Source organism: Ceratotherium simum, chromosome 37 (assembly GCF_057802395.1).
Source record: "Ceratotherium simum simum isolate JZ-2026a chromosome 37, ASM5780239v1, whole genome shotgun sequence".
Classification (NCBI taxonomy): domain Eukaryota; kingdom Metazoa; phylum Chordata; class Mammalia; order Perissodactyla; family Rhinocerotidae; genus Ceratotherium; species Ceratotherium simum.
In genome coordinates this window covers 10,278,434-10,304,364 of record NC_141936.1, presented here as the reverse complement: position 1 = coordinate 10,304,364, position 25,931 = coordinate 10,278,434, and the positions used below count along the sequence as shown (strand labels likewise).

At 41.9% G+C, this 25,931-nt stretch overlaps 1 protein-coding gene across 1 annotated transcript in view; it reads left to right on the top strand.

Moving 5' to 3' along the window:
- The window catches only part of CAB39 (calcium binding protein 39), an 88,352-nt gene extending 78,441 nt beyond the window's left edge, over positions 1–9,911 (top strand). Inside the window, exons 7-9 of the mRNA XM_087424708.1 lie at positions 2,825–2,890; positions 6,548–6,691; positions 7,331–9,911. Of these exons, the coding sequence (XP_087280834.1) occupies positions 2,825–2,890; positions 6,548–6,691; positions 7,331–7,519 (399 nt within the window). The 3' untranslated portion in view covers positions 7,520–9,911. The remainder of the gene's footprint in view (positions 1–2,824; positions 2,891–6,547; positions 6,692–7,330) is intronic.
- The last annotated feature ends 16,020 nt before the right edge of the window (positions 9,912–25,931 follow it).

The window sequence follows — 25,931 nt, the reverse complement described above, 5'->3', positions numbered from 1 at the left end:
GAAATCTTAGATATTGTTAATACTTCATTGTTCACTTTGCTCTTCAACTAGATTATAAGATTCTTATAAAATCTTATAAAAGCAAAACCTATGCTTTCTAATTCTTATGTGTTCCTTTTTCCCTGTCTTTCCCTCCCACTCCCAGTATCATTATAACGCAATGCTGAGTACATAATAGGGCCTTTATAAATAGCCTCATGAATAGCTTAAACATTGCTGGTCATTTTTATTTCTGCCCATGTGCATTTGGATATGGGTGTCTTCGTTTTTGTGTGTTTGCTGGTTTAAAATGACAGCATGGTCATTTCGTTGGTGCCTTTCTACAGTAGTTAAGACACGTGGGCCGTGGCAGCGGAAGCCTGGAGTCTGGCTTCAGGTCCCACGCTGTGTGCTGCCAGACCTTGGGCAGCTGCCTTCATTCACCTTCTGTGCCTTCAGGACCTTCAGCCCTAAAAGAAGGCTCAGAACAGTAACTTACTACTGTGTGGTTGTGAGGATTGAATGAGAATGTGTGTGTCAAGTGCATGACCCGAGGCCTGGAACAATAAGCATTTAATAAACAGCTGTATTATTTTATTAACACATGGTCTCAAATTTTTGTAACATACTCGTACCTTAATTTAAAGCCTACCAAAGATACAAACTAATTTCCAAGAAATTTACTGCAGTGACATTGGTTTAATTTTGCGATAAAATATTTTCTTACATGTTATTAATGGATAACATTGAATAACAGGATTTTAGAAAAATTCATGTGAGGCAGCTAACAGAAATGTATACAGTGCAGTCAGATCGAGGGAGGGAGAAGGGAAGTAGGGAGATGTGGGTAATTTAAGCAAGAGATGAGGTTATTATACAAAAATATAGGCTCTAAAATCCTGCATACCTTGGCTCTGAGCTTTCTAATAACCAAAGCATAGAGGGAAACAAAATCTATTAAAAGATCACAGTATCTGTAAAGCCAAATTGATGCCTCTTGCTCAAAAGAAACAGCCTTTTCTAGTCCTAGGACCTGAAACAGATTTCTGCCACTGGCATTCTTAGAGGGGAATTAAATTACAGTGTCACGTAGTGGACACAGTCCTCGAGGTGACTCTGCAGTCAATAAAATGCTGAACTAAAGTGCAGTTCCTGAGAGCACATCCTTGAGGAGCCCGAATAGTGCCCATCCTCTGTCCTGATCCAGGGACAAAATCTAACATATCTGGAGGAATGCATGGAATGCATACATACTCTTAGGCGGTTCTCCTCGAACTCGCTTACAACTAAGAATTATGCGGCAGAAAATCTTAACTTGCATCTTCTGTCAAGAACTTGAGGTGTAGATATTCTGTTACTAATTAAAGACAAATCCAATTGTTTTGGTCATTGGTTTGATGATCATTTGAGGAGAAGGTAGGGTTAACAGCCTTCTCTGAAAAGAGAGAAGTCTAACTTGCTTGCATACTAAATAGATGACCATCCCACCTCTGCCGAGAGGTGAGCAGAAGAAGTAATGCACAGGCAGTTCTGGATTAGCTCTGAACCAAGGGTCAGAAAACCTTTTCCACAAAGGGCCGGATAGTAAATATTGACGCTTCGTGGGCCGTATACTGTCTGTGTAGCTCTCCTGTCTGTTGTACTGTGAAAGCAGCCAGAAACAATACATAAAAGAATTCGTTTACAATAAATTAATGAGGATGGCTGTGTTCCAATAAAACTTTATTTATAAAAAACGGGCAGCGGTCTGTGAGCTATAGTTTGCCAATCCCTCCTCTAAACCACAGATGAATGGCTGACGAGGACCCATCATAAAGCATAGGCACTAATAGTTTTAGCATGGACAAATTGCAAAGCAGGCTTCGTCTGCCACCCACCACAGCCAATGGAAAACCTCAATAAAGCACTGATATCCAACAGAGTCACACTAGTACTGCAAAATTTTGGAACTTTTAAAACCTATCCATAGTTAAAACAAAACGTGTGTATGTGTGTGTGTGTGTGTGTGTGTGTGTAAATCTTAAAGCTAACCCGCCTTCTCTCCTAACTTCTTGAAAGTGTGGCCTTGGCCCCTGTGTGTCCCTCGTTTCCATTTCCTACTTCCCTGCTGTAATCCGGCTTCTGCTCCTCACCATTCCAGTGACACCGTTCCAGAGCGCCGTGTTGTGAATCTAGTGGACCTTGTCAGTTCTTACATCTGTAGCATTTTGCGTCCTCCAGGTCTTCACTCATGTGTTCTTCCCTTTTTATCCCCCAAGAATTTCTTTTCTCCTCCTCATTTCTAAATGAAATCCCTCCCATTACTCAGGTTTGAGCCCAAGTCCTACCTTCTCTCAGGCTTCTACCTGTTTAACACAGGGCTGAATTTTTCCTCTCTTCTATTTTTAATTATTTTCTCTCCTTGCTTGATGCATTGAAAGAAGAGGTAACTTTTCTCTTGGTGGTTGTACTTTGGACTGGTTGAGTTCTCGTCTATAAAGTAAATTTCTCATCTAACACCAAGAAATAAGAGCTGGCTCAGCAGTGAGGAAACGGTGGGGGGAATGGGAGTGATGTTTTGTGCATATGGAGTTTGGGTGTTGGAAGAGGACCAGCTTTAAGCTGTCTGTGGGCCTGGCTAGAGCTGGGAGGGGGTCGGTCCCAGGAGCCCTCTTCATGGAGATAGTCAGCGCGCATCACCCTGAGGGTCTCTGAGCGCATGAGAGGAAGAGTATGAAACAGATGGGAGGAGGCGAGCTTGGGCACCGATTGGACTTTGCAGTGTTAGAAGTTTTACTCAAACTTTGTAGTGTTATCTACCAATCTTTTAAAAAAAATAACCCGGATGTGTTTTCTTGTCTCCTAGTTCTTCAGTGAGTATGAGAAGTTACTTCATTCGGAAAATTATGTGACAAAAAGACAGTCACTCAAGGTATGATGGATCATTGACTTTATGTAGTTAATTTCTCTTCACCCTGTGTTTGAATTTTAGATTTGAGGAAAGGAAGATAATGCTGGTATGGGTCTTAGACCTTTAGGGGGAAAATACATTTGTCCACGGTCAAGATTTTTGTGGAAAGGAATGGAGTTCAGCAGTGGTCCACACAGGGCCCCTGCCCACCGTCTTGTAAATTAGAGATGCCAAAGTGGAAGATACAAAATTTTGAAGAGGACTTTGTCTTTTAGCAATGCAGTATTTTAGATTTTGAAGCGTATTTTTAAAACCTAGACTCGTATCAACTAGATGAAGGCCCTCTAGGATGCTACCCGAATGGCACAGGCTTGCTGTGTGGGGAGGGGGACGGGTGCGAGTGGTGAAACTAGGGACCATAGACAGGTTCGGCTGCTCTGTATCAAAATAGGATATACACAGTTCCATTGGAAACTTAAATTTGAGACTTATGACTCCAGGGGTTGGCAAACTACAGCCGATGGGCCAAATCCAGCCCACTGCCTATTTTATTTACTCTCTAGCCCTTTACAGAAAGTCTGCTGATTCTTGCTCCAGAAAATTCTTACTGCAGTTAGTAAATGCACACCCCTCATTGTGTCACTAAGTCATCCTGACGAGACCTATAGATGGAATCACAAAAGATTTTGAAAAAAAAAAGTTATAATTCCATTTATATTTTTTGACAGGTCCACTTTAAATTCTTTTCTGGGCCTGGCTTGGTGGTGCAAGCAGTTAAGTGCGTGCACTCCGCTGCGGCAGCCCAGAAGATTCGGATCCTGGGCGCGCACCAACGCACTGCTTGTCAGGCCATGCTGTGGCGGCGTCCCATAAAAAGCGGAGGAAGATGGGCACAGATGTTAGTCCACAGCCAGTCTTCCTCTGCAAAAAGAGGAGGATTGGCATCGGATGTCAGCTCAGAGCTAATCTTCCTCAAAAAAAATAAAAATAAAAAAATTTCTTTTCTGCCCAGAGTTCTTCCCCTGAGAGGTGTCTGAATTCATTCTGATCAAGACTTCATTCTTGCTTCCCCTCCTACCATGGGGAGATCACTCCAGAGGACCTTAGCTTTCTATGGAAATTGACTAAAGGACGTCAGGAGCATCTGTTAACTTTGTGCCTTTTGATGAGAACACTCTCTACCATCCAGACTTCCGAAAGAATCCTCTCCATCTGGCCACCTACTTCCTTCTTTCCCCTTAAGGCTGTAACTCCCACAATCAGGGATTAATCATAGCCACAGCTTGGAAATGTGTCACTACTAAAATAGTCCAGTCAGGCTGGGGTGCTTTCCACTCATTGCTATTGCTTGAGCCTGGCCTCCCAGCCACCCCAGTCCAGTGTCGGGGATCCTTAGCCTATCCCCATCTCCTGGTCTGCCAGCTAGATGATTGCTGGTGACTCTAATGGCTGATAAGAACAGTCTTCAGTTTCAGGGGTGGGTGCAATACTTCTGGCAGCTGTTGAAGGAATTTTTCCTCCCTGTACATCAGTGTAATGTAGTGTAGGATCCCCTGTGATCCTCAGAGTGAAGTGGACCTGTGCCAGGGACCTCTTTTATCCAAGGGCCAAGGTGTCTTGCTCTCCCCAGCAGTCACGCCGAGTGAGCAGCTGCGTGGAGTCAGTGTCTTCTAAGGCCAAGGAGGCCAGACAAGATTGCCTCGGATAGTAGCTTCTAGGGCTAGGACCTCCTCACAGGGGGAAAAATTTTTATTGGCAAATCAGTAGACTTTGACCTTATTCTGAACTCTTGGACTGCTTAGATAAGGAGAAGGGCTTTCAACACCTTTCTGCCGCTTCAGAATCACCAACCTGAGAAGGAAGCTTGAGGCGGCCCTGTGTGAGATCTGGTGGTGGGCATGAATCACGTCCTCCCCTCCTGTAATTCCCTTTAGCTCCTAGTGCCTCATGAGCACGTGGAGCAATTGTGAGGCCCAATGGGACTTTAAGATGGATTTTAGTTAGTTAGTACTGTCTTTTTTGCAGCCACGTTGGCATTTATTTATTCCTATATTTATTTTACCAGCAAATTTGTATTCCCTGTGCAAGACTTCCAATTTTTAATTTTGATGTTCAAAGAAATTGAAAGAATTGCCAGTCATCCTCCTCTAGACAACCAAACTGAAATGAGCCATTTTCAGTATTTCTTTGCTTTCTGTGATAGAAAATGAACACCAATAAAGCTATAAACCTTCACATACTTAATACTAATTTCTGAGTCTTCAAAAGAGTAAATACTGGTTGTTTCTTACCTTGAAAGTTATAAATTTTGTGATTCAGATTGCTGTGAAGCCTCTCTGTGCTTTTGAATTCTTCCTATAAATTCTTTATAAATCCTAACTAGAATAGATTTGTTTTACTGCACATCCAGTTATTTTTTGTTTAGTTTGATAATGTGTTACTTACTTAGAGATCAGTTATCTAGAAACTTCAGGTATCTAGAACATAGCCAGGAACCCAGAAAGGAATTAACAAAGGCAATTATACCACGCTGAAGTAGCTCTATTCATGCGTTTTCCTTCCCTTGAACCCCACTCCGTGTCTCTCTTTAGACTCAGATCTAATGTGCTTTGCACGATTCACGGTTTTATTTCTTACTACATTCGTATGAGAGGTAGGTACTATTAATACACTCCTGTCATGCAGAAGACGAAACTGAAGCACAGAGAAGTTAAATAACGTGCGCAGGGTTGCATAGCTCACAAGGAGTAGGGGGCCAGGTTCAAACCCAGGCAGGCGGGTGCCAGGCCAGGCCCTCCACCGCTGTGCTTCTGCCTCTGCCCACAAGGACCGCAGCCTGGCTCCTGCCCCACTGCAGGTCACACTGCCTGGCGCTCAACTTCCACTAGAAGCTGGCACACTGACAGCATGAAGAGGTGACTGCTGGTTTCAGAAAAACAAAAATTCAAAACAAGCAGTGACAGTTTAAAAGTTAAGGGCTGATGTGGTATGATCAACTCTGTAGAACTCAGTGCTGAAGGCACAGACTTTATTTACCTTAATTGATGTTGTTAGTCATGATGAGGAGTCACTAAGAAAAAATTGGAGTATCTTCAGGGTACTTTGCTTAAAAAGGAACAGAAAAGTATTCATTTTTATAAATCTTTCTGAGTCAGATATGATAAAATAACAACTTTGGCATGTTTAGGGGTAAGTGTATGGAAAACTTTGGACATGAAACCCTTTGTCCCATGAAGTTCAGATAAATCAAGTAAAAAATAACATTTTTAAATTAAGCTGAAGTTTGTAGTTAGTTAAACAGGAATTATCAATAACTTAGCTTCTGACCATTTTCTTGGATAGTTTCTTTTTAGTGAGATGACACAATGCATATGTTAAGAGGAGGCTCTGACAGTCTCAGATTCTGGGCCAGATGGACCTTGAGTGTCCTCTTCAGAGAGCAGTGTCCAACCCACCATAGGCTTAAACCCCAAAAGAAAAGGTGGGTGTTCAAGGGGCAGAGAGTGGGCACTCGATAGCCTTTTAGGTCATAATTCAGTTTAGCTCATCAGTCTTTTGAGTGCCTACTAATATTCTATGCTTAACAATGATGATTGTAAAATGAATTCTTTTGTAAACTTTGGTTTTACTTCAAATCTTAATGATAATGTAAGAGTAATTGTTTAAATGTCTCCTCAGCTTCTCGGTGAACTACTATTAGACAGACACAACTTCACAATTATGACAAAATACATCAGTAAACCAGAGAACCTCAAATTAATGATGAACCTTCTACGAGACAAAAGTCGTAACATCCAGTTTGAGGCCTTTCACGTTTTTAAGGTAGAGTACTAAAACCATGAACGATGTTTTCCTCTAGAGTTGTTAGTCTCATTTCATTTACAAATTTCTGAAATATTATTAGCCTCATTTTGGTCATCTAAGTGATACAGTGCAGTTCAGTTAATTTTCATATTTGTGTGATACAACACTTAAACAGAAAAATAGACCCAGAAACAGGGTGTACCATTTGTATTTGGAAACAAGAAAAGTTTGTTTATGGAGGAGTGTCATTTATCTTTGGCATGGAAGATTATTAATCACAAAGTAAAGGGGAATCCATTTCTTAGTGTTTTACATGGAGGTTTTTATTCTTAAAATCCATTCTGACCTTCTGTGCCCAGAAATAATTTCTGCCCATTTTATCCTAAAATCAAAGTCCATATATATATATAATATCAGCTACTAAGTTTCAGAGCATAAATGAATATGTCAGTCCTCTTTGTGCTAAAACATGTAATTCTTTTTTTTTTCCAAATTGTAAAATAAGATCTTCTAAACCAGAAGCCTGGAGTAATTTTCCTGACTTCACCACGTGCCCCAAGGAATGTTGGTTGTGTACTGCGTGTGCCCTGCTAACTGCAGCACACGCAACTCTGTGTGGTTCTTCCCTGTGACTGATGTTGATTTCTCTCCGTGCAGGTGTTTGTAGCCAATCCTAACAAGACGCAGCCCATCCTAGACATCCTCCTCAAGAACCAGACCAAACTCATCGAGTTCCTCAGCAAGTTTCAGAATGACAGGACCGAGGACGAACAATTTAACGATGAGAAGACCTATTTAGTTAAACAGATCAGGGATTTGAAGAGACCAGCTCAGCAAGAAGCCTAATTTCCAATAAACATCTAAAATATTAAATCCAAATTCAGCATTTGCTGTTAGCTATTCAGCATCAGGCACTCTTATCGATTCATGAGGAACATTACTACTAATCTGCTGTTAAGTGAACGGTTTTTCATTTTACCTTTTTTGTTTTTTTTTAGTCCAAGTTGGAGAACATAGCTGCTGCTTTCTTGCACACTAGAGCACACGTGGACTTTTTCTTGATCTTTGTGTCATTTCAGAATTCAAAGACTCCGTTGGCTGTAGGAGTTCTGAACATGGCTGGGTTCATGAAGGCAAATGCATGGATGACAGTGGTTTAGGGAAGGAGGGCATTGATATTATCAGATCACACCTCCGTGTTTGCATTTATCTTTGTCAAAGATCTGAGCGCGGATCCTTGGTAAGATTGTTGCCTTCACTAAAGGAAGATTGTGCAGAGCTGTGTTTGGAATCAGAGGGGAACTGTATCCAAGATGTGAGCTTTTGGGGCGGATAAAGTTGGCATGCGAATAAATTGATACTGAAACTTAGCAACTTCTCAAAAGTGTGAAGCTTCATAAGGTCATAAGGAAAATGTATATATGCTTTTCACAGCTTTCTAGAATTTTTTGACGTTTGATTTTCTTGAGACTTGTAAACCTGGATATGTTGAAGGGTATTTGTTAATTTTACTTTTTGAAGGTATTTTAAAACAGTAGAGCTAGCAACGACATCTTGCATTTCATTTCAACAATGCTTACAGGTTTCTTTTGTATATAATTCTTAGAATGCTCATTTCTTTTAAATGATTTAATTTGTACAGCAGAGGAATGTTATTGTATTAGTATGTAACTATTACCTAATATTGAGTTTTTGCAAAAAATGAATGCTCGTATGTAATTGAAATACTTCAGATCACATGAAAATGCTGATTTAACATTTAAGTATCACAGCATTAAAAGAAAAAAAAGTAAACCAATCCTTTGTATTCAGTTATCTAATGGGGTGCCATCGATAGGCTAAAATACAGACCTGGAACTCAATCAGCTACACTTTCCTGCATAATATTGGCCTTATTCATTTAAAATGAGTCATGAGTTTGCCAGGTCTATGAATGATACCGATTATGCTAAATTAATGCCGATTCTTTGTGTGTGTGGGAACCTCTGTAGAGCACCTTTTCTTTCTTAGAGTAAGTAATCCAGTACAATAGTTGTGAAACTGAATAATTAAAACCTTGGCTTCTCTTAGGAAAAGAAGAGTTTCTAGTCATAGGTGTCCTATGGGGAAATTTATTTTTTTTAACGTCCTGTTCCTTAATGCTGCAAATTATCAGTATTTATAAAGTAACTGATTTTGCACCACTTTTTGTTACTGTGACCACGGCAGAACAACTTCTCCTAGAATATATCAGTGTCAAGTTCTTAGAATGGTGTCTGTTCATCTTAGTGATGCAAAGATCACAACTAACAACTTACAAATCTGAGTTTGCCAGTTCAAGTTCAGCATGGCTGTAGCTGATTAAGAAATTTATATAATTATCCTTTGCTAGCCTCTCTTACTAACTGAATTATGTATCAGCCAGTAAAACAAGACTCCCAAGTGAGGTTTCAGCAGGTTTTAAGACCTCCTTCTAGGAACGCCAGTTAGAAAAATAGCTCCAGAAAATACAGATGTATTTTATTCTCTTTAAGATGACAGTCTACATTATAATTGGTTTTTCCAAGGCTGTCTTTACCGAAATCTGTGTAAAATAATTCATGTTTTTCTATTGGAAGTAGGGAAAGCAATCCAAGCTCCTTGAAACGAAAATATCCAATGTTTAGGAAGGCAGACGTGGCTGTGGTGAAATGTTCTGGTTCTCGTGGTCTAGTGCCACGTATCAGGATGTAGTGTGAAAACATCAGTTACACCAAGTGGAGGAAAGGTTTCCTCGCCGAGCTGGTTCTTAGAACTTGGAACAATAGAACAGCTTCCACGCTGGCAGTGACATCAGCACTAGAGCCCTTTGTGTGGGAAACAGTGAGGGTGCAGCATGTCAGAGAAAACATCGATGTGTTACTAGCGCGTTGGAATCTGGAGAGAGTTAAGACTTTTTTTGGGTTACTTTGTTTTTAAACAAAAATATTAAAACATTCAAAGTTGAAAAGTTGCATTTGAAGTTATGATCATTTAATATATTCATATTACCAAAACTATTATACTGGAAGTGGTTTCTTTTTGTCTTATAAAGGTTTAATTTTACTATAAGTCAGTTACTCAATGTGATTTTTAACCCTTAAAAAAAAAGGTGAGATGTATACAATTGTTAACAATGCCATGAAAGCATTTCCTTTCTCCTGAGGAAAAGTAAATTTCTTATCAGAATACCTGGCTGGCCCTGTAATTTAAATTAAAATAAAATTTTGGAGAAACAGCATTGTCCATTTTTATAATGTCTTATATTTATTCAGTTTTTTTTTCCCCCCAAAGCCCCAGTAGATAGTTGTATGTCATAGGTTCACATCCTTCTAGTTGCTGTACGTGGGACTCGGCCTCACGTTGGACGGAGAAGTGGTGCCTCGGGGCGCTCCCGGGATCCAAACCCGGGCCGCCGGCATCAGAGCGCACGCACTTAACCGCCAAGCCACGGAGCCGGCCCTATAATGTCTTATAGATAGTTGCGTTTGTGTCACTGTGAACAGCCCCGTCAGGAGACACACCAGCACAAATTTTGTCACAGACTGTAATGGAAACAATTAACATACGTGCCTCTCTTAAGTCATTTTTCCTACTCAGGGTTTTATTTTTGGTGTCAAGAATGTGATTATCATTTACGTTACAGGACTCCCTTGCCTAGTTTGTTTCACAGTGAAGTATTATTACATCTTTATTTTTTTAACTTTTTTTTATTGATGTCATAAAACTTTATACCATTGTGAGGTTCCAGTTGTACATTATTATTTGTCAGTCACCATATAAATGTGCCCCTTCACCCCTTGTGCCCACCCCCCCAACTTCCTTCCCCCTGGTAACCACCAAACTGTTCTCTCAGTCTGTGTTAGTTTATATTCCACATATGAGTGAAATCATACAGTATCATACAGTGTTTATCTTTCTCTGTCTGGCTTATTTCACTTAACATAATACCCTCCAGGTCCATCCATGTTGTTGCAAATGGGACGATTTTGTCTTTTTTTATGGCTGAGTAGTATTCCATTGTGTGTATATATATATATATATATATATATATATATATATATACACACACCACATCTTTATCCAATCATCTGTCAGTGGACACTTGGGTTGCTTCCACTTCTTGGCTATAGTGAATAATGCTGCAGTGAACATAGGGGTGCATAAGCCTCTTTGGACTGTTGATTTCAAGTTCTTTAGATAAATACCCAGAAGTGGGATAGCTGGATCATAAGGTATTTCTATTTTTAATTTTTTGGGGAATCTCCCTACTGTTTTTCATCGAGGCTGCACCAGTTTGCATTTCCACCAGAAGTAAACGAGGGTTCCCTTTTCTCCACAGCCTCTCCAACATGTTATTTTTTGTCTTGGTGATTATAGCCATTCTAATGGGTGTAAGGTGATATCTTAGTGTAGTTTTGTTTTGCATTTCCCTGATGATTAGTGATGTTGAACATCTTTTCATGTACCTATTGGCCATCTGTATATCTTCCTTGGAAAAATGTGCATATCCTCTGCCCATTTTTTGATCGGGTGTTTTGTTTTTTTGTTGTTCAGTTGTGTGAGTTCTTTATATATTGCGGAGGTTAACCCCTTGTCAGATATATGGTTTGCAAATATCTTCTCCCAGCTGGTGGGTTGTCTTTTCATTTTGATCCTGGTTTCCTTTGCCTTGCAGAAGCTCTTTAGTCTGATGAAGTCCCACTTGTTTGTTTTTTCTTTTGTTTCCCTTGTCTGAGTAGACAGGGAATTCTTATTACACCTTTTAACAGCATCACTTTTTAGGCCATAACATTTGGGGAGTACATCCTTTCTCTTTGGTTCTTTGATCCTTTATTATCAACACTCTAAGATAAATTAAAGCACTTGGCAGCAGTATTTGGAAGTTGCTAGACTGAAATTATAATGAAGGTGAAAGAATATGGAAGCACCATGTTAAATGGCACCTGAAAGAAGGTCTGTCCTCCAGGCCGCCTTGTAGCATGGTCCTCAACCCCATCCTCAACTTGTGTGTTAATCCTTGTCAGTAAATCCTTGTCAGTAAAGTGATCTCCATTCTCTGGGGTGATGGCAAGGGACATGCTCTTGCCAAAAACACTTCATCTGAATGTTTATCTGAACGTCTGTTCATCTGAAGAGTAAACATCTTGTTTATTATCATCTCGAGGTAGTTCAGTCTACTTGTATGTTGTGGTTCTCCAGAGATGACAGGGTCCCATAAGGTCAGAACTTGTGACTGCCGTTTCTCTGGGTGAACACAGGAGTCACACATCAGACAGGAAGTGGCCACACTGAGAGCTGGATTCATACTTTAGTACAAGTTCTACTTCCTACCGCCACCCGTCGGGTGTACCCTCCCCCCTGCCAGAAAATCCCGGGACGTGGCGTCAGACTGCTCATTGGTAACCTGTGGTTCTTACCCCGCCTTCCTTATTTCTAAGGATCAGACAAGGTAATGACTGTGAAAGCCCTCTGAGGGCCGTGGTGTTTGACACCTTGTCGTTCTGGCGGCTAGAGCCACTCCGAGGAAATGAGTAATGCTACATGAGAATTCGCCAAAAATGCCCCTCAGAGGAACGGGACAGCCAGCCTGGCAGCTACTCCTGGGCTTATACGGGGTGTTCTCCCCTGGCCATGTCTCTGTCCTCACCACATCTTTCAGAGCCTGCTAACCCCGTCTGACACCGGGTTTCCAGAAGGTGTGAAGGACAAGGTAAGACTCCCCACGCTACAATTTCACATCTTGGTGGCTCCCCAAAACCAACCCACCAAAAGACCTCTCTCAGGAGCAGTCAACACATCCCACTTCAACTCTAAGAGAGGACCATCAGCTTCGCCTGCCAGCATTTCACTTCTGATCAACCGAGTTCCTCCACCAAGCACTTACAACCCACAGCATAGTTAATAGGGACAAAGCTCTCAAACCTTCTTACGGGGACTTCCACCTCCCAGAGTTCATGCTGAGGAGATGGTGATGGTTGCACAGGGCCGTATCACTTCACAGCTTGCGTGAGGCTTTCATATTGAGTTTGCTCACAGGGGCCTCTAAGGCCTTGTTAATGTTTGGTTCCCTGTGTGGTATCAAATGAGAGCTGAAAACCAGGGGCATCAGTGCCCATCCCACTGTGGCTGGAAGGCGGAGCACATGCACCTGAGGGCAAGTCCCCGGGCGTGTCCCTGGGGATCCTGGCCTCCAAGTAGGGTGACCACCAGGTCTCTGCAGGTTACATCCTTTGCAATTTGTGAAATACTTTTCTCTAGGTAACACTTCAGGAAGACAGACCAGAGATTTGGGGGGAAGATTTATGTTTTTCAACATTCTCCACAAGATGAGCTTTAGCTCATCAGAACTTCTGTTCCTTGGTATAAATTTTTATCAGCTAAATACTTGGTATTCTGGAGAAATGACATGGTCCCACTCTAGTTTTCAGTAGCTGGGTCCTTCATTTGGTGGAGATTCAAGTGGCGTGCAGTGGTGGGCTGTGGACGGTGCCGCAGGAGAGGCCTCAGGCGGGCCCAGAGGAAGCTTCCAGATCAGGCTGCCCCTCAGCTGGCTTCCTCTCCTTCCTCGCCGGGGCTGCCCACACACTCCCCTCCACTCTTGAGATCTTTGCTGTCTCCCACCTTACAGAGTCTCACTTGTGTGGAGAACACAGCTAGGGTCCCATCGTGCCGGGACCCGTCCTAACCCAGATAGCGCCTTCTGCTCAGTTGAATCTCCTCATGGTCCTTGGACCCCCGTCCGCGGGGGATGAGGTGGGTGGGGTAGGGTTGGGTGCCAACCCCCATCACATGAACACACTAAGAGGACTGGCAGTGCCCCACCCCATCCCCTTGGCACCCACTTCTGCTCTCCAGAAGCGGCTCATTGTGGCCTGGGGCACTGGAAGTGCGGCCTTTAATGTCCCCAGAAGCAGCCCTCGCCCCAGCGTCCTTGCCCTCAGCTGGGATAGGTGCTCCCCAGCACGACTGAGCTCCGAAGCCACCAGGTTAATGGTTTGATGACAATCTTTTATCAGATTCTTTCCCTCCCCTGGTTCACGTCCCACTCGGTACCAGGGTTTCTGGGATCAAGTCCCAAATAAATGACTAGCATTCAAACCCTGGCCCAGACTCTGCTTCTGGGGAAACCCAAACTAAGACATGCTTGTCATGTTCCTTCTCCGGACCCAGAGGCTCATGCCAGAGGTCATTCATATGACCACGCCTGGGTCAACCGGGTGAGGGGCCTCCCTCAGAGGAGGAGGCCATGGGACAGCTGAGCAGTGCTGCTGCCCTTTGGGAAGCACCCTTCCTGTCCCTCTCGCCCCACTATTTAGGAGAGACTGTGGCCACGGTGTGTGTGTCAAGGCCTGACACCAGGTACCATGGGGCCCAGCAAGGCGGCTGTGACCACAGCTGCTGCCACCCGAGGAGGCTGTCCTGAGGCCCCAGACCCAGGCCCCGGGCCCCAGGCCCCGAGGTCCAGTCAGCTGAAGCCTCCAGACTCTTATCTTTCAAAAGCAGCTGAACAGGCCACGCCCACTGCCCCAAAATTGTTCTTGATGGTCATCAAAAATGCTAGCAAAACTGGAAAAATTCCCGGTGCCCTCATGTTCTGCCCCCTTCCAGAAAAGACTTTTTGAGAAGTATAGTATAACCCTACAAAGTGATTGCGCAGTTGGGAATTGGGGCCAGAGTTAGGAAATGCCCAGGTCTCCATGAAAACTGGGATGGGGATCAGCGGAGAAGGGGCGAGGGTGGTGTGGAGTCAGAGCTCAGAGACCTCCCAGCCTGAGGAGCCCTCCACCTGCAGGGCCTCCTCTATCCAGCTTGTCCTGCATGCAATTCTTTAATTAAAAAAAAATCCACTAGGTGGCAGGAGAGAGCCTTGTTTTTAGCAGCAGCTGGGCCTGGAGAATGGGGCATTTTAGAGCAAATCCAGCCTAACAAATATGAAAGGATCTGGAGACCCTGGGTCTTGTGTGCCAGCTGCCCCGGGCTTCCTGAGTGCCTTTTTCAGCAAAAAAGAGGGGCTAGTCAGGAGAGGTTATAAAAAAAGAGACAGAGGGATAGATAAATTTGTGATAAAGGGAGTAAAGTGTGAAGGGTAGAATTTAGGTGGTGGGTATAAAATTATTTTGGTTTTTAAGAAACTTTATTTTTTAGAAGAGTTTTAGATTTACAGAAAAAATTGCAACAAGTCCCATATACACCCCAGCACCTAGTTTCTTCTATTATTAACATCATAAATTAGTACAGTACATTTGTCACAATTAAAGGACCGACATTGGTGCGTTATTATTGACTAAGGTCCATACTTTATTCAGATCTCCTTATCTTTTCCCTAATGTCCTTTTTCTGATCCAAGATCCCATCCAGGATCCCACGTGACATTTCCTCATCAGGTCTCCTTAGGTTCCTGTTGGCTGTGCGGTCTCTCAGACTTCCCTTGTTTTTGATGACAGCTTTGAGGAGTTCTGGTCAGGCATTTTGTAGAATCTCCTGCAGATGGGATTTGTTTGATGTTTTTCTCATGATCAGAGTGAGATTGTGGGTTTGAGGAAGGAAGACCATACAGATCAAGTGCCATTCTCGTTGCAGCCTATCAGGATCACGTGACAGCAGCCTATCCCAGCTGCTGTTGACGTGGGCACCTGGCTGAGGCTGTCTTGTCAGGTTCCTCCGGCATAAAGCTGCTCCGTCACCTCCCTCTTCAATTCTATCCTCTTAGGGGGGAGTCACTCTGTGCAGCCCACCCTCAAGGAGTTGGGGGTTGGGGGCCACCTCCTCAAGAGTAAGTACCTACATATATATTATTTGGAATTTGTCTACATAAGAGATTTGTCTCTTCTCTCCCATTCTAATGTTCTCCCCTGTAAAAGTCTTTCCATTTTCTGTATGCTTGAAATGTTTCATAATAAAATGGTGGAAACAAAACAAGTAATCAAAAAAATGGCAGGGGGTGGGTGGCCTGGTGGCATAGTGGTTGGGTTCCTGTACTCTGCTTTGGTGGCCTGGGGTTCATGAGTTAGGATCCCGGACATGGACATACACACCACTTATCAAGCCATGCTGTGGCAGGTGTCCCACATATAAAGTAGAGGAAGATGGGCACGGATGTCAACCCAGGGCCAATCTTCCTCAGCAAAAAGAGGAGGATTGGCAACAGATGTTAGCTCAAGGCTAATCTTCCTCACTAAAAAAAAACAAATGGCGGGGAGAAGGGAGAGGACGCGCGCCCAGCACTTGTTGCTGAATACAAGGCAAAAGGCTGTGCGGTTTTCGGGGGTGTATGGGGACTGAGCAGCACACACAGCACCTTCTCCAGAATTCGCTCTCCAACTGCGTAGCGACCACGGCACGTGGATGTCCGCCAGCAATCCCGGAAGTAGCAGGTCCAAACTGGAACTCATGCAGGCCCACCCAGCAGGGCCCTCCAAGCTCAGGGCTCTGGCGTCTTAAGCCAGCAATGCGGGAATCATCCTCTGTTCCTTGCCTTGTCTCCCACCTTCTCTCCCCACCCAATCCACAGCAAATCCTGTTCGTTCTGCCTCGAAGCGCTTTAGTCTCAAGGTCGCAAGTCAAACAGCCTTGGAAAGATTGTAACCATGCTTCTAAAATTATAAGAAAGCTCTTTTCCCTTCTTAGGAAGCAGAAATTCAATAGCATGATGATGCAATACAGAATAAGTATCGATTTAATTTAAATTTTGTGGTAACTGGTAGGTAAATATTTGCTAATCTCCTTATTCATCTAAGAAATCCATCTAAGTCTTCCTAAAGCACCCTTGTCAACAGATCCCCATTCTTTCAAGGTTCTTCATAATTGCCAACAATCCTCATTAATATTGACTGAGTGATTACCAAGGGCGAACCCGATCCTCGTGACACTCAGATGGCTAGGTCCACTATTATCCTCATTTTACAGGTGAGGAAACAGGTACGGAGAGGTTAAGCCGCTGGGCCAAGGCCACAGAGCAGCAGGTAGCAGAACTAGAAGTGGACTCGGCAGGCAGCATCTCTTTCCTTCAGTCCCACCCTCTACAGCCGCTTCCACGTGCCTGCCTTCCTCCAAAGTTGTCAAGAGCAGATAATCGAGGCCCGATGAGTGGTGGCAAAGGGGATCCCAGAATGCCACCCACTCTGATCAACTGTGTACCTTAAACGCCCAGGAGGAGAGGCTGTTTGCCTGGCGCCCTCCTCACATGTTAGAACTGGAATATTCTACTCTCATAGGCCCCTGGAGCCTCATGCAACATGTTGGACTTTGATCCAGGTGTCTTAGTCCCTTTGGGCTGCTATAACAAAATAACATAGACCAGGTGGTTTATAAACAACAGGCAATTATTCCTCACGGTTCTGGAGGCTGGAAGTCCAAGATCAGGGTGCAGCATGGTCGGGTTCTGGTGAGAGCCCTCTTCCAGCGTGCAGACAACCGCCATCTCCCTGTGTCCTCACACAATTGAAAGAGGGCAAGAGACCTCTCTGGGGGTCTCTTTTATAAGGGCACTAATCCCATTTATGAGAGCTCTCCTCTCATGACCTAATCACCTCTCAAAGGCCCGACCTCCTAATACCATCACCTTGGGGGTTAGGACTTCAATATATGAATTTTAGGGGGACACAAACCTACAGTCCATAACACCAGACCTGCAGTTGTGAAGGACAAAGTTTTAATAACTGTCTCAGTGAAATGATCTGTCAGTTTAAATATTACTGTATTTTGAAAATGTATAAGACAAAATGTCAAGTTCATACAAGAGTTTAAGAGAAGTGAAATTGCAAGATGTGCATTTCCTCTCTCCTTCGTCTCCTCACCTCTGTGTAGGAGGGGGAGAATAAGACCCTCCTCTCAGACTTTCTAGGAGGGTGAAACAAGCCAGTATTTATGAGGACCTAGGAGTGTGCCCAGCACACAATAGGTCCTCAATAGATGCTTGCTTGGAAAAACCGTTAGGTTTCCTATTTTTAGCAGTGTTCTTCAGAATACTGCCTTCCCTTGATTCATCACCCCTGTGTGATAGACAAAAGCAAGTCCACTTCACTGGCATTTGCTGTGCTAGAAACATCCGGGCACCTGCCCTGCCTAAGGCCACCGTGCTTTGGAATTACCATTACAGCTATTGGTTGTCGAGCACTGACTGCCCCCCAGGCACAGGGCTGAGGGTGTGTGTGCTGCAGCTCGTCTAATCCTCACAACAGCCCCATGAGGTCAGGAATGAAGACAGTAAAACACAGTGGTTGAGAGCATTCGTTCTAAACTTCAATACACCTGAGTGAAAATCCAGATTTGACCTCTCCTCCAACCAGGATTTAGAAGGTCAAAAATGACTTCATTCCTGTGGTACGAAGCAAAAAACCAACCAAACAAAATTGAAATAATATGTTTCTGTGAAGCTGGCAAAGAGTGGTGGACGCAGGAAACCTTGATGAACTGAGTTCCTGAGAGGACTGAGGATCTGTAGGTGAACGGAAAGGTGAGGCATCTTCCATGACCTGGAGGTGATGCCTGGTCTGGCAGAGAGCAATACTACCACAGATGGAGAGACTTCACGAGGACAGGGGAAAGTCAGCCAGATCTTGGAAAACAGAGTGAGTTCCTGGGACAGATTGGAGTCTGGAAGAGCCCCAATCACAAGAATAGAACACTTGGCCCAGAAATTTCCTCCTCTGAGTTTTGCCAAGAAAACAGCAACAGGGTAGAGGATGGTTAAGTAGAGGGAAACAGCATAATCCCAAATATTCTGTGGTGACTGGATTCTGGGGCTCTGCCAGAGCTGAATCCAAACGTGAATCAAAAAATATCTGAAATTGAAGTCAACCAGTTCTCAGTTCACATTATAAGATCGAAAAGGCAGTGGCTCAGGAGGCTGGGAGTTGGGCTGAGCATAGAGAAAAGAATTGAATTAAAGCTACAGCCTAGGCAAATCTCATCCTGTTCTAGGAGGGATCTGAAGGATTTTCCCTGCACCAGATGAAGGAAAGGGTTTACAGTCAACATGGTTGCATATACAACATTATTCCACACATCCAAGAAACTCAATGAACCCCAAATAAGATAAAGAGAAATCCACATAGTAGGGCCTCAACTATATTTAAGCCAAAAAGAAAATTTTGAAAGCAGCAAGAGAAACACAACTCGTCAGTAAGGGGAACCACAATACGATTCATGGCTAACTTCTCTCATCTACAGCAATGAAAGCCAGAGGCAATGGCATGACATATTTGGAGTGCTGAAGAAAAAACTGTCAATCAAGAATTCTGTATCCAGCAAAATGATCCTTCAAAAATGAAGGTGAAGGGCTGGCCCCATGACCTAGTGGTTAAGTGTGCCACATTCCGCTTCAGTGGCCTGGGTTCGGTTCCTGGGTGTGGACCTACACACCTGTTGGCGGCCATGCTGTGGTGACGACCCACATACAAAATAGAGGGAGATTGGCACAGACATTAGCTCAGGGCAAATCTTCCTCAGGGGAAAAAAAAAGTGAAATAAAGACATTTTCAGATAAATGAAGACTGAGAGACTTTATTGCTAGCAGACCTGCCTCAAAAGAAATACTGAAGAAGGTCCTTTAGGGTGAAAGGAAATGATACTAGAAGTAACTTAAATCCATAGGAAGAAGTAAAGAGTACTAGAAATGGAAAACGTAGGTTTATGTAACAGATAAATATATTTTTCTCTTATTTCTTCTCTTAATTTCTAAAAGACATAAGTTTGTATAAAGCAATAAGTATGACACTGTAGTGTTGTATTTATTAGATGAGAGATAGATAGATAATAGATCGATTTTCTATCTATGACAATAATAGCACAAAGGAAAAGGGGATGGAATTGAGCTATATTGGAGCAAAATTTCTATGTTTTGCCAGAATTGAGTTAGTTATCAATCTGAAGTAAATTGTGGTAAGTTAAGATGCATATTATAATACCTAAAGCTACCAATAAGGAAAAAAATCTTCAAATGTCATTTTAAAATCAGCAAAAAAATTAAAAGGGTATACTAAAAATACTTATTTAACACAAAAGAAGGCAGTAATGAAGAACAGAGGAACAAAAAGACAGGAGACAGAAATCAAATAGCGAAATGGCAAACATAAATCCAAACATATTAATAATTACATTAAATGTGAATCGTCTAAACACCCCAATCAAAAGGCAGATATAGTCTGACTGGGTAAAAAAGCAAGATCCAGCTAGATTCTGTCTACAGGAGACACATCTTAGATTCAAAGACTCAAATAAGTTGAAAGTAAAAGGATAAGGAAAGATAAACCAGGCAAACAGTTAACATGAGCTTACCACGTCACTTAGCAATTCCACTCCAAGGAATCTTCCCAAGAAGAATGAAAACATGTACCCACACAACGCCATGGACCTGAATGTTCATAGTAGCATTATTCATAATAATGAAAACCTTGAAACAATCCAAATGTCCAGCAACTAAAGAATGTGTAAATAAAACGTGATGGATCCATACAATGGTATACTATTCAGCAGTTAAAAGGAAAGAACTACTGATACAAGCTACAACATAGATGAACCTGAAAAACATACGCTGATTGAAAGGATCCAAACACAAAGACTACCTGTTATATGATTTAATTTATATGAAATATCCCAAGTTGATGAGGCAGAAAACAGATCAGTAGTTGTTTAGGGGTGAGGTTGGGAGCAAGGATTGATTGCAAATGGGCATGAGGGAACATTTTAAGATGACTAAAATCTTTTAACACTGGATGGTGAGGATGATTACTCAATTCTATAAATTTACCAAAAGTCACTGAATTGAAAAAAAGTAGTACATTAACTCCCAAAAAAAGATATTTGACAGAATATTTTACTTCTATTCATTTGCCTTAAAATTTGGAAACACTATAGTATAAAAATTGTTTGGGTTTTTTTGTATTGTCTAGATATAATCCGTTGAGAAATAAGGTGACAATTAATAATGCATTTTTCCTAACACAAAGTAACAGTAAAATATCATCGTAATATGGAAATAAAGAAGAATACTTCGATTTCTATCATACCAAAAAAATTTTAATGAAGGTGAAATAAAGACATTTCCAGTTAAATTATAGCTGAGAGAATTCATAGCCTGCAGACCCACTGTACAAGAAATGCTAAAGGGAGCTCATTAGGCTGAAGAAAAATGATACCAGATGGAAACTCAGATCTAATAGGAAGGAAGGAAGACTGCCAGAAATACAAATATGTGAGTAACCATAAAAGACTATTTTATCTCTTTCCTGATTTCTTAAAAAGGCAGTTGACTTTTTCAAGCAAAAATAATAATATATTGTGGGGTTTATGGCTTATTTCGAAGCAAGATATATGACATCAGTAGATCAAAAACAAGAGAGAAGTAATTATACAATTGTAAGTTTCTTGTGTTATACAGAGTGGTCTAATATTAATTAAACATAGACTGTGATAAGTTAAGAATACATCCTTTAGTAACCTCTGAAGCAACCACCAAAAAAAAAATCAAATAAAAGAAAATGAAGACATAGAGCTGTAAAATCAATAGAGGAGATAAAATAGAATATAGCCATGTGTTGCTTAACGATGGGGATCCATTCTGAGAAATGCATCATCAGTTGATTTCATCATTGTGCAAATATCATAGAGCGTACTTACACAAACTAGATGATATAGCCTACTGCACACCTAGCCTATATGTTACTAAACTTATGGGACCGCCATCGTATATGCGGTCCATTGTTGACAAAAACATCATTATACGGCGCATTACTGTAATACAACATACCTCATCAATTCAAAAGAAGATAGAAAAAGAGAAACCAGGAGCAAAGAACCGATAGGATAAATAGAAAACAAACAGGAAGATAATGACTTAAACTCAATCATATCAATAATTACACTAAATGCATTGTCAGACTGCATAGAAAAGCAAGAGTCCACTATGTGCTCTTTACAATAGATACACTTTAAATATAAAGATACAGAGAAGTTAAAAGTAAAAAGATGGGGGGAAAATCCCATGCAAACACGAATTACAAGAAAGTTGATATAACTATATTAATATCAATGAAGTAGACTTTGAGGCAAGAAGTATTACCGGAGATAAAGAAGGATATTTCTTAATGATAAATAGTTCCATTCACTAAGAAGACCTCACAATCCTGTGTGTCTGCACCTAATAACAGAGTTTCAAAATACATGAAACAAATATTGACAGAACTAAATGGGGAAATAGATAAATCCACAATCATAGCTGGATAGTCAACACTCCTGTGGTAGATTGCGTCCAACGATGGCCACCGCCATTTCCTCCATCCTCCAACCAGACGCCACACCCTCCAACAAGTGATGGAGTCATTTCTCTTCTCCCTAAATTCAGACTGCCCTTGCAACTTGCTTTGACTAAGAAGGTAGCAGAAGGGATGCTGTACCAGCTCCAGCCCTAGCCCTTAAGAGGCATGGAAGATTCTCTTTCATGCTCTTGGAAGCCAGCTGCCATGTAAAACACGTTGGACTAGACTGCTGAATATTGAAAGGCCACACAGAGACAGAGAACCCACATGGAGGAGAACACACACATCCTAGCCAACAGCCAGTGCCAAGGCCCCAGACACATAAGTGAGGCCGGCACTAGTTGAATTTCCAGATGTTTGTAGCTGTACAAGAGATGCCAGCTGACATCTTAACAAACAGAACTGCCCCCACAGACCCACAGAATCATGGGGAATAATAAATTCTTGTTTTAAGCCATAAAGTTTTGGGGTAAAGCCATAAAGTTTGTCAGGCAGCAGTAAGTCACTGAAACATGCTTTTCTCAGTAATTGATATAATAAGACAAAAGCCAGTGAAGACAGTAATTTTGCTGCACAGAGACAGCATCCTCTGCATGCATCCCAAACTTTGCTGCAGCTGCCCAGCCCAGGGGAGGGGTCAGGGGAAGTCCCCAAGGAGGGCCAGTAACTCAGAGTTGGAAACAAGAGAAGATGAAGAGCAAAATGTCCAGTTTGCTGAGATTCTGGAGCTCTTGGTTGCAGCTGTCCTTCCAGGGCAAGAACTGAAGCTTGTAACCTTTGGACAAGGTGTAGGAGGGATGACTTGGTACATCAATACGTGCAACTTTGATGTGGATGTTTAGTTACTCTTTCGTGGAACCTCTACCGTGGTCAAAAACAAGCTCTATCAGGAAAAATGGTCTCCGTCCTGCCAAGGGTGAAGTGTCCACACTAGCCAGAGCCCCACCAGATTGGGGATTTTTTTTCACATGTTTCCTGTTGCTCAACGGCTAGTTGAGGTGAAGTGAGCCATAGAAACAAAAGAAGAAATGGGTCTAAACTCATCAAATTGTATAGATTAAATCTGCACAGCTTTTGTGTATCAATTACACCTCAGCAGAGCTGTGAGGAAGAAGGAGGAGAAGGAGAAGGAGAAGAAGAAATGGGCAACTACATCTGCTCCTACTCTACGTCAAGAAGTCAGCTCTTCCCAACTTGATCTGTAGATTCAATACAATCCCAATCAAGATTCCAGCAAGTTATTTTGTGGAGAGCAACAAACTGATTCTTAAAGTTTTTAATGAAGAGGGAAAAGACCCCTAATAGCCAACACAATATTGAAGGAACAGAACGAAGTTGGAGGATTGACACTACTCAACCTCAAGACTTACTATTGTTTAAAGATAAGCAATCAAGACAGTGTGGGATTGGCAAAAGAAAGACAAATAGTTCAATGGAACAGAATAGAGAGCCCAGAAATAGACCCACATAAATACAGTCAACTGATCTTTGACAAAGGAGTAAGGTAATACAATGGAGCAAAGACAGTCTTTTCAACAAATGGTCCTGAAACAACTGGACATGCAAAAAAAAAGAATCTAAACACAGACATTTCACCCTTCACAAAAATTAACTCAAATGGATCATGGACTAATTGTAAAGTGCAAAACTATAAACTCCTGGAAGATAACGTAGGAGAAAATCTAGATGACCTTGCATATGGTAATGACTTTTTAGATACAACATCAAAGGCATGATTCATAAAAGAAATGATTGAAAAGCTGGGCTTCATTACAATCAAAAACTTCATTATGTGAAAGCCAATACCAAGAGAATGAGAAGATAAGCCACAGACAGGGAGAAATTATTTGCAAAAGACACCACTGATAAAGGACTAGTATCCAAAATATACAAAGAACTCTTCAAATTCAATAATAACAAAACAAACAACAATTAAAAATGGGCCAAAAACCTTAACTGACACCTCACCAGAGAAGATATACAGATGGCAAATGAGCGGATGTAAAGATGCTCCCCATCATATGTCATTGGGGAAATGCAAATTAAAACAATGTGATAACACTACACACCCATTAGAGTGGCCAGGATTTTTAGAGCAGTGAAAATACTCTGTATGATACTGCAATGGTGGATATATGTCACTATACACTTGTCCAAACCCACAGAGTGTACAACACCAAGAGTGAACCTAATGTAAACTATGAGTGATTATCATGCGTCAGTGTGGGTTTATTAACTGTAACAAATGTACCACTCTGGAGATGTTGATAGTAGGGGGAGCTCTGCATGTGTGGCACATGGGATAAATGGGAAATCTCTGTACCTTCCTCTCAATTTTGCTGTGAACCTAAAACTGCTCTAAAAAAAAATAAAGTCATAAAAAAAACCCACAAACTGGAGATCGTTAATAAAGAGCTAGAAATGGCCAACTCTTTACTTAGCCTTAAAATAGAGGCTTTCAGAAAAGGACGTACCAAACAGAAATCTAAACACTCAGAACAAGTTGAGCTGATGGCTAGCATTACAAGAAACATTGAGTCTTTAAAAGATTCATCAAAACACATCTAATATCAAGTACCTGCAACCAAAACAGCCTTCAAAATACATCAGAATAAAAAAAGAACAGCTTTAGACAATACTAAAAGATGCTCTGGATGAAAATGATGTGTGTCAGGGATGCACAAAGCTGCTTTCACAAGAAGCCAAAGAAGAGAAAGGGAGAGTGAACATATTAAACAAAATGAAATGTTAAAAAACTCTGAAGAGGGCCGGCCTGGTGGCATAGTGGTTAAGTTCGAGCACTCTGCTTTGGTGTCCTGGGGTTCACAGGTTCGGATCCCAGGCGTGGACCTATGCACTGCTCATCAAGCCCTGCTGTGGCAGAGTCCCATGTACAAAGTGGAGGAAGATTGGCACAGATATTAGCTCAGGGACAATCTTCTTCACCAAAAAAAAAAAAAAAAAAAACCTCTGAAGAAAACCAGATCCAGCCTCTGGATGGCCACTCACTAAAGAGGCATAACTGGCTGGTGTTCTTGGGAGAAGACAACATGGATGGTGGGAGCTTGAAATCAGATATAACAAACACACCAGAAAACGGAGACTTCCTAGAAGATGAATCAAAAGGACTTTTGAAGGAACTGATGCCACTCAATTAAAGAGTTCTTTTAAAACACTTTAAAGGAAATCAAATTAGCTGAAGATGAAATCATCCAGGCCCTCATATTTAAAGTCTTCAAACTGAGAAAACTTCACTGAAGTTAGAAAAACACAGAGAGAGAGAGAGTGAGGCAATGGCACCAGCAGAAATTTCAAGTCCTTCCTGAATTACAGCAAGAAAAAATAAATGAATGTTCACTAAATACCCAATCTAGAGAGAATTTGCTCTTTAATGTTAGAGGAGAATCTTTCCAAAGCAGATGGCAAGATCAGCTGTGCTGGACACCTATAGTGTACAAGCCAAATTTCCATCAGAAAACTTCAAAAGAATCATGGGCTGTTACCGAGGCCAGCTTATAGCTTATTTCCCATGAGAGGAAAAGCTTATGGTAATGTGCTGAGAGCTCTGTTGGCTGAAAGAAACCTTGATAACTTAAGGAAGGAACGTTCATACATCAGACAAAAATTATTGAGGAAGAATTCTTCAATATTTTGAAGAGTATCCTTACATCCCTGATGCTCCAAATGGACAATGGCAGAGGCGAAGAGGACCACTAAAGAGGATTGGCAGATAAAAGACAGAACACCCAGTTAAAGTGACCAAATTACCCCAGCCAGGGGATCAAGGTCAACACCAACAGGGATAAGTCATGTGGATAATATGTATCTTTGATAAGATGTGATGACATAGCACTTTACCTCTGTGGTCTCCTCCCCAAAACCTAGCACCCCAATCTAATCATGAGAAAAACATCAGACAAATCTCCTTAGAGGGACAGTCTGTAAAATATCTCAAAACTGTCAAGGTTGTCAAAACAGGGAAAGTTTGAGAAACCGTCACA